The 9,598-nt window shown below is 40.8% G+C and overlaps 1 protein-coding gene across 1 annotated transcript; it reads right to left on the bottom strand.

The window, feature by feature from the left end:
* Window positions 1-6,910: 6,910 nt before the first annotated feature.
* Window positions 6,911-7,556, bottom strand: LOC114709707 (protein CTLA-2-beta-like). Its single transcript, XM_037206431.1, has 3 exons — window positions 7,419-7,556; window positions 7,006-7,132; window positions 6,911-6,915 (listed from the first exon to the last, which is right to left on the bottom strand). Exons 1-3 carry the CDS (start codon window positions 7,503-7,505, stop codon window positions 6,911-6,913), a joined length of 219 nt encoding a protein of 72 aa, XP_037062326.1. The 5' UTR covers window positions 7,506-7,556.
* Between the last annotated feature and the right edge of the window lie 2,042 nt (window positions 7,557-9,598).

The following is a 9,598-nucleotide window of genomic DNA, read 5'->3' as shown; positions in this document are numbered from 1 at the left end:
TCTTGGCTACAAGAGAAGTCATCCAGAGAACCTATCCCTAGTCCACCATGCTATTACTACCTAATTGGTGCTGTGACTGTGTCTCTAGAAGACCATATTTCTTTCTATTAAACCAGCTGCTTCAGAATGGTGGGGAATTTGATAAGACTAGTGTATTTCAAGGGTCCACTGCCACACTTATTGACCATGAAGTTGCTTATTCAGAAATAATACTGTGTGGAACACCACAACAGTGGATAAGGCACCTATAAGTCTAAGAAAATATTTTTGGTAGGAGACTAATGTGCAAGAAGACAAACCTGTAACCAGAATAAGTGTCAATTCAATAAAAAACGAAGCATAACCCTTCCCAGGATGCAAATAGTCTAATTTAGTGATCTTGCCACCAAGTCACCCCAGAGAAAAGAACCATATCTAGGGCTCAGTATTGATCCCCACTTTTGGAATATTTGGTGCTAAGCAGTAGTAATATCCTGGTCAGTTTTGGTGTGTGGAAGACCACATTGTTGAGTCCATATTCAGCCTCCATTTCTGCACAACTGCCCCTTTATTCTTGGACCCATTGAGCAATAATGGGTATGGCCAGTGAAAGAGGTTGATGTTCTATAGCAGGAATCTTCAAAGTTCTTATTAATAAAATCAAACCCGAGCCGAGTTATTGGGGTCCATGCTGGTAGATCAGAGAGACAGAACAAGCCACAGCTATCTCACCTCGCCGGATCCTCAGCTGGTCTTGTCTCCTCAGACTGGAGGCCTCTGAGTCCTCATCCGGAATGGGTCTCAGCTGAATTACTGCTCAAAAGCCTGAATGCTTAACCAGTCAAAATCTTCTAGTTTCTGGTCCTCACGCCTTATATATCTTTTTGCTTTCTACCACCACTCCCTGGGATTAAAGGCTGGCTTTCTGGGATTAAAGGCGTGTGTCACCATGCTTGGCTATTTCCAATGTGGCCTTGAACTCACAGAGATCCAGAGGGATTTCTATCTCTGGAATGCTAGGATTAAAGGTGTGAGTGCCACCATTTTCTAGCCTTTGTATTTAGTGGCTGTCTCTTCTCTGACCCCAGATAAATTTATTAGAGTACACAATATTTTGGGGAACACAATACCACCACATTTCCTCTCTTTTTGTCTAAAATTAAAAAAGCTTATAACTAATACAAGAAAAATTATCTTCAATAAGTATATGCAATATACAGTCAAGATTACATTAACAATGTCTAGTCCATTAACATTTGACAGATCCAGACAAAAAACTCCATTATATATATTAACAATGTCCAGTCCAGTAACATCTGATAAACTCAGACCAAAAAATTTTCATTACTTATCTTATTTAAAACAAGTAGTTCCTTTTAAAAAGTAGATTCCATAATCTCCCTTTTATGTTATCATATCCATATTTTCTCTTTTTTATTTTCATAATAGATTCATTAGTCTACCTTTTGTCATTTTTATATCTTCCCCTTTTCTTCAGTGTAGATTCAATGATCTACCTATTTATCTTATTATTTCTTTATCTTTTTTCTCAGAGTAGATTCGATGATCTATCTCATATCTATATTCTCTTTTTCTTTTTGCTTTCTAGGGGTGAAGATATCTTTAAGGAATCTTAAAAAGAAAATTTTTGGGTTAATCATCAAGTCCTGTATAATTTGTCCAGTCTCTGCATAATAAGAAAGTTCAGGGCTTGTCACAAGTCCTTGCTCAAGTAGTCTGTCAGGCTGAATCATCTCAGCTAGTCATCTCGAAATTGTCCTGACCAGTTTGTAGTCCAAAGCAGATTTTTCCGTGGTGTTAATCAGCTTAATGGCTTTACCATAGTCCTTTGGAAGATTTCAAAGTTGCTGTTAGGTGTGGTCATGGTTCCATGCAGACTTTTTTTTTTTTTTTTTTTTTTTTTTTTTTTTTTTGTGCCTCCTCTGTGGTTTGGAGCAATCACAGTCTGATAAATTTCTGTCTCTCGGAACCATGAACGTTCTTCCCTAGAACAGAAAATCTTCACAACAATTTCTCCCCACCATTTGTCTTGCCAAGCTTTTCCAAACTGACCTTTGCCGATGCTTTCTTGTAACACGATGGTCCTGGCAATTCTTCTCTGAACCAGCAGCAGTAAACCCTTCGTTCCAGGTAGCAGCATCACCGCAGTCACCAACACGATGAGAAGGAGCTGGCAATGTGGAGCAGTAGCCACTGCTTCCATGGTCCCACCACTGTTTGTGGTTCAGTCCAGGCCAAAGCTTCTCCCAAGCCTCCTAGGCCGGCCTCAAACTCGGGATCCTTCTGCCTCTGTCTCCTTCAGCAAATCCTACCGGCATGTGCCACCACAACCAGCTGAGTGTAACGTGGGCCTGAGCTGGGGCTCACAAGGCCACAGGCAAACAGCTTTTTCATGAATTCGTAACACGAACGTTGGGCGCCAGATGTAGCAGGAATCTTCAAAGTTCTTATTAATAAAATCAAACCCGAGCCGAGTTATTGGGGTCCATGCTGGTAGATCAGAGAGACAGAACAAGCCACAGCTATCTCACCTCGCCGGATCCTCAGCTGGTCTTGTCTCCTCAGACTGGAGGCCTCTGAGTCCTCATCCGGAATGGGTCTCAGCTGAATTACTGCTCAAAAGCCTGAATGCTTAACCAGCCAAAATCTTCTAGTTTCTGATCCTCACGCCTTATATATCTTTTTGCTTTCTACCACCACTCCCTGGGATTAAAGGCGTGTGTCACCGAGCCTGGCTGGTTCCAATGTGGCCTTGAACTCACAGAGATCCAGAGGGATTTCTATCTCTGGAATGCTAGGATTAAAGGTGTGAGTGCCACCATTTTCTAGCCTTTGTATCTAGTGGCTGTCTGTTCTCTGACCCCAGATAAATTTATTAGAGTACACAATATTTTGGGGAACACAATACCACCACAATGTTCCATAGAATAACTCACAATATCCTCTAATTAGTGAGCATCTCCTTTGCTGAAATTAGCTTTTGATGAATATTTTCATGAGACATTAAGTATCTTTAAGACATTTTACCATTTGAAGAGATCAGTTAACATATGGTTATCAGAAATCTTGGGTAGTCATGCCAGAGTCAATTACATGTTACTAGGAAAATTGAGGTCCCCAAGAATTTGAGTAGCTTAGTCATGCTAATAAAATACCTTAAGAATGAACTAAAAAGTATAATAACAGCTTTAGTAGGATTTAAAAGAAAACCTCAAAGTAAGCAAGCTGTGGGTCCCAGGTGCTGTGGATATCACTCTATATAAATAAAACACTGATGGCCAATGACCAGGCAGGAAGTATAGGCGGGACAAAGAGAGAGGAGAATTGGGGAAACAGGAAGAAGGAGGAGAGAGACTGCAGCCACCGCCAGGACAAGCAGCATGTAGAGACTCTGGTAAGCCACCAGCCACGTGGCAAGGTATAGATTTATAGAAATGGGTTAATTTAAGATAAAAGAGCAGTTAGCAAGAAGCCTGCCACGGCCATACAGTTTATAAGTGATATAAGCGTCTGAGTGATTATTTTATAAGTGGATTGTGGGACTGCGGGGCTTGGGGAACCTGGAGAGAAGCCCTCCAGCAACACCCAGGAGTTTCCTGGAGGAGTAAGATAGTGAAAAAAACAGGAAGCCATGCCATTTGAGTTAGACTGGCATGGAAGTCAGCCACATGGTGGATGGACAAGCAGCCTCAGGGCAGGGAGGGGAGCTTTAAATACAGCAAACCCCAAAATATTAGTGAAAATGTGTTTGGAACATAGGCAGGAAGAAGGAAAGAACCAGGCATACTTCTCTGAGTGAATCAGAGCAAAGCCACTGTAAGCTGTTGTGATAGAGTGGGGATTCTAAAAACAGAGTGATTATCTCATTAAAGGGATAATTATTCCTCCTGTCTCCTTAGCATGGCTTACTGAAGTTCTGCCTTCCAGAGGGGTAGTCCTGTCTCCCTGAGGGATGGTCCCTTAGGTAGGTTTCTGTCCTGCCCAAATTGAATGTCAGGGTCCAACCATACCAGAAGTCCTATTGTGTGGATCTGAAGAAAATAATTTTCCCTTAATGGGCCTTGACTACTCCTATAACAATATCTATTCTCCGAATATCTTCTCACCAATTTTCCAATTATTCACCTTCCTAAGTAAGTCTCAGACACAAAGCCAAACCTTTGACTATGTCCCACAAATCAGAATTGAGTTAACATCTGGTCATTTCTTTCAAGGGAAACAAATGACCTGTGCCTTGCCCAGAGTTCTGCCCATTGTGAGGTGGTCTCTTCACCAGTGCTTTCATGGTTGTCTCAGCAAGGGGCTCTAATAACATAGATGTCCCCTTCTGGGTGGTTCCTGCTTAGTGTGAAGAACCATCAGTGCCACACCCTGCCTGACCTCTTACTCAATAATTTTATGAGGCCATAGGTACATGTTCGAGGTAGAAAGACATTGTTACAGATCTAGAAACCATAGGCATTTGGACAATTTCCTCATGTAAATTGCTTGTTCTTTCAGGACCTGCTCAACCACATACATCATAGCTATTTGATGAAAGATTACATCTATGAATGTCTAATTTCATGGCTTAGTGAGTCCAATAAATCTCAATTCATGAAGTACTGCTCAGATCACATGGTAATTTGGTGTTCTATTGCCAAGTATTCAGTTCTCATGAAGGCCCAATAACAAGCCCACAGTTGTTTTTCAGAGGAGAGAATTTGGCTAAAGATGATCAGAGAGAGGACCCTGCTCCAAATTTTCAAGGGCATCTCCTGAAATTCACTTATGGAGTCTGCCATAGACTCTAAACAACATTCTTATGTGCCATTGAGACCTGTGGTCTAATCAAGTATGCTGGATTGCATGAATCAAGTGACAGAACATCCTACACAGAAGCCTGGACCCACTGAAAACCCATATTTTGTTCTGACTCCACTCAAAACTAACAGCTTTAAGGTTCACTTGCTATTTGGGTTAGAGTAATGCATTTAAGAGAAGAATGTGCTGCTTTCAAAATCCAAACAGGCCACTAAGCTCTGTGCATCTTAGTCAATAGCCTTCCACCCAGGCACAAGCAAGCAACTGGAATTAAACTCAGTGAGTCACTCACTGAAAAGAGCCATTAAGGCAGAAGGGATATTTGTTGGAGAAAATCAGTTTAAATGACAGGCAGGAGGTAAGAAAGTATAATGGGGGGACAGAAATGACTAAATTAGTTATGTATATATAAAACTGCCAAAGAATAAAAAAATTAAATATGAACAGCTTTCTGTATGTCAAATACAAACTTTAAAGAAAGAGAAGTCAGGAAAAAAATTCAATTCACAAAGTTTAAAAATCACCCAGGAATACACCTAACCAAGGTGGTAAAGGGCCTCTGCAATGGAAACAGCAGGACAACAAAGAAACAATGGATGAAGAAGCTTGAAGATAGAAAGATCGCTCATGGATTGGCATGACAGTGTAAAAGTTAGTAGACTATCAAAAGCTATCTAGCTAATTTTTTTTTTTTTTACTAAATTCCAATGTTCCTCAGAAAAGTATAAACCACCTCTAAAATTTATACGAAAACACAAAAGACATCTTGCATACTGACATAGCTATGAACGTCTTCCATGACTGGGTTGTGTTGGGTTATGAAAGGGTCACTTGAGCATGACCTACACTTTTGTGACCACAGACCTTATTCTCTAGGTGGCTTCTACAAGGCCACAGTGCAACTAGAACACAGTTCTGATCTGTTCATTAGAAAAGATATTCATGGTACAGGTGCGGTGTAGTGGAACGGAAGACGGTGCCTTCTCTTTGCACTGAGAGAGAAACAGTTTGCACTTGTCAAGTTCGTGTGAATTAAAATCATTGAGTTGTAGAAATTTTCAAATAGACTTTCAGATCGTTGCTGAAAGAGGGCATCTAAAACCCTGGAAACAAAGCTCAGCCAAGGATGCAATACTGACTTTATACTGAAAAGAGCCACAAACACTACCTCCCAGAAAGCCATTTACACAGGTGTACCATCAAGCAGAATTATTTGCTTAACCACATAAAAACCTACAGAAACAAAACCAGAAAGAAAGCAGAATACTGCATTTAAAACCAAGCTTTTTTTTTTTAGACATTACAGGGTATGTTCTTTTTATTTAAGAAAAATTTAAAGATCCTTGTGAGAATCAATAACATAACAGACTTCAGAGCATGTAATAAAATATTGGTAAGGTTTTGTTAGTATGAACATGACACAGAGTTCACATAACAGTGTGGACCTTACAGGTCTTGAGTGTTGGATCCCTCATAGTATAGGCTGGCCATAATAATAGGGAAACCCCTGCTATTTCTTCTTTTCCCATAGTCTAGTCTTGTCAACACCCGTGTAGCTCACATCTTGGGGCAGAAGGTTCCTTGGGCAATGGCACAGTAATTTCTTTACTCCTTGGCTATCTTTGTGTTACCATCCAAGTCCCAACTGTTACTCTGGCTGGAAGAAAAACACAATAGCATTAACTTGAAAGAATGCAGCACAGTGGCTTTATCACAGTGTCTGTGCTGGTCTTCTACCATTCATGTTCACCAGCCATATTCACCAAACTAACAGAACATCTACCATGAGCAAGAAGAAAAAGTTGTCATCCATAACCAAATATCAACTATAGCTGCTATTCACAGAGCTGAACACTTAGTCAACAGTGAACTGTGTGTTTTTCCACAGCTGACATAAGTGAGAACTTCAGTTCCTTCTTGGCTTTCCTGTGGGTAGTTGAGGGTGGGGATGTGACACTGTCATACCTGATCCTTCTCAGGTATTGTATTGTTTTCCTCTGTCAAATCCTCAAATTCAGGAATATCACTAAAGAGATGTGTGTTGATTATCTCCTGGTCTTCTAATACTGAGTCTGAAGAGCGAGTCATCACTTCCCAGAATTCATCACTAGTCTTTATGGAAAAGCAAATAAAACATTGAAAACCAACAGATACCAGAAAATGTGAAAAGAAAAACTACAGAGTTAATAATTCCCATGTCACTCACCAAATCACTAAATTCATTCAGGCCCATGCAGAAGCTGGCCATGCCCTGCTCATATTCTGCATTGTGCTCCTCAATTTTCTTCTTATTTTCTTCCCACACCATTCTCCTGTGTCCTTCTTCATCCTGGAAATAAATACAAAAGATAATATTTCTTTCATATTAACCCCCACACAAGCTGACCAAGTAAAGTGTAGTGAGAGGTAAAGAGGATCCATGGAGAGGGATCTCAGGACACTACGTTCTCCACACTCAGAGGATAAGAAATGCTGGCCACCTTGAGTTCATAATACATGTCTTTAGGCAATTCCTGGTGACAACCGGTCTCTGTGGCCACTTTTATATTCAGGAATTCCTTACAGTTAAGATCATTCTCTTTGAGATCCCTCTGGACTGTTAATATGTTACCAACCTGGCTGTAAATTTTCTCGTATTTCCTTTTCCACTCCTGCCATTCCGCATCCAAACTGGGATCAGGTGATGGAGAAGCTGAAGCCATTTCCAAGCAAAGGATGGTTACGAAAACAGCAGGAGTCAGTTATCAAAAACCTAGAGAAAGAAGTCTAGGGTTAGCCAAACCAAAACTATTGAAATATTTTTTGCAGCGTCAGTCAGCTGCATCTCCTGCTCTGTACACCTTGGCTGGTGTCTGATTCTTGCCTGAAATTTGTAGTTTCCAAGGTAGAGGTTGAAGCCAGTACTGCATTGTCCTAGGCTGGCTAGGAGCTGCTTAAATACAAATGAGGCCCCCGGGGCACAGGCTCAGCTCCGCCTCCAATCCAATCCCCTCCAGGTGGTGGCTCTCCCTACCTGGAGGCTTTGGCCCACCACCTGGCATCACGTGCAAGCTCAGTTAGTGCATCTAGGCCACAAAGCTAAAAAATATGGCTCAGGAGACAAACTAGACCTCAGGCCCAAGCTGTGTTTTATAGGCTGTGACTTTTCTGAGAATTCTAAGACTCACAGAATATTCTGTTTGTTACAAAATATTTTCAGGGACAGCAAAATCATGGCAGGATGACAACAATGGGGACAGCTAGTGTGTCCCACAGTCCTACCTCAAATTCTGTGTCTGTGTGCAAAGCATATGCTAGTCTAGGAATTGTGGAGGCGCTGCAGACAGCACATCAGAAGAATCAAGAAATGTGTAGGTGTCTGCATCTGCCCTGTCTGAAACCCAGCCTATAACAGACAGGAGCATCTTCAGAGTGGATGACATAATCACCCCCAAACTAGAGATGTTAGAAATACTGGTCACTCAACCTGACCTTCAGTGTCTCAGCCCAGGAATTCTCATCATAAATAAAGATCATCTGAGTTGCCTGAACCGAAGAAGAGATGGCTTGTGTGTTCCAAAAGGTGGCCTACAAGGTTTGACTGGACACATGGAAACTGCTGTGTGGACTTCACTATTACTCTGAGTATCACAGCTGGGCATTTGATCACAGAGCAGATGTAGCAAAAGTCAGGAAAGAGGATACAGGTGTGACTGAAAAACACAGAATGTAAATTACTGCATGTGAAGAGATCTGAAGCTTGTTTTTATTTTAATATATCACAGGAAAAGATAAAAAAGTAGATCCATGCCCATTTTCTTTTGAGTTTTCTGAAGTTTTACTGTATATTTGTCAGACAGATAATTGATATTTAAGGATGTTCATGTGTTTCTTACAGGCAGAGTTGGATAGATACAGCCCTATAGAATGTATATGCCTTTCCCCTCAGAAGGTAGATGGAAGTCTGCACAGCAAATTGAAATATACAGATAATAGGAACAAAGTTGAGATTCACATTACAAACAAAATGAAAGAAATCTCTGCATGTTTGGTTGGGGTTTGGGAATGTAGTCATGGTATAATCTTTGCTTAGTGTTCTGCACTTGTGTTTAAAACATAAATGTTATTGAGAAAAGACTGGAGGGCTGCTCTCTTAGACAAACTTTGCCTTAATTGCAGCATGGCTTTTGGCAGCAGGATCAAAGGGGTAAAGAGGATCAGATCTGTCCTTTCACACCAGCAGTTGGTGAGTATTTAAGCCTAGTTAAGTTCTTCTACCAGTACCTTCTGTAGAGCTGGATTTATAGGTAGATAGTGTTTAAATTTGTTTTTATCATCTAATGATAAAGTCTAGCTGGCTAGAGTTGTCTGTCTAGAGATGTTCAGACTCTGTTGCCTCCTAGAGTCTGTATGTCTGTCCAGGCCCTTCTGTGTCTTCGAGTCTCCATTGAGAAGTTCAGTGTTATTCTGACAGGTGTGCCTTCATGTTGCTTGGTCTTTTCCCCTTGCATCTTTTAATATCTTCCTTTGATCTGCATGTTTAGTATTTTAATTGTTATGTGTCTTGAGGATTTATTTTCTGGTCTTGTGTTTTTAGTGTTCTATATGCTTTTTGTACCTTGATAGGCACCTCCTTTGGGTTATGGAAATTTCCTTCTTTGTTTTTATTGAAAACCTTTCCTGTGCCTTTGACTTGGGTTTCTCCTTTTTCCACTGCTCCTGTTACTCATAGATTTGGTTTTTTCATAGTTTCCCACATTTCCTGGGTATTTTTGCCTGGATCTTTTTAGATTTGGTGCTTTCTTTGACTGAGGTG

This window comes from Peromyscus leucopus, chromosome 5, assembly GCF_004664715.2.
Source record: "Peromyscus leucopus breed LL Stock chromosome 5, UCI_PerLeu_2.1, whole genome shotgun sequence".
Classification (NCBI taxonomy): domain Eukaryota; kingdom Metazoa; phylum Chordata; class Mammalia; order Rodentia; family Cricetidae; genus Peromyscus; species Peromyscus leucopus.
The sequence above is the reverse complement of the archived record's forward strand: the minus strand, read 5'-3'. Positions and strand labels throughout refer to the sequence as shown.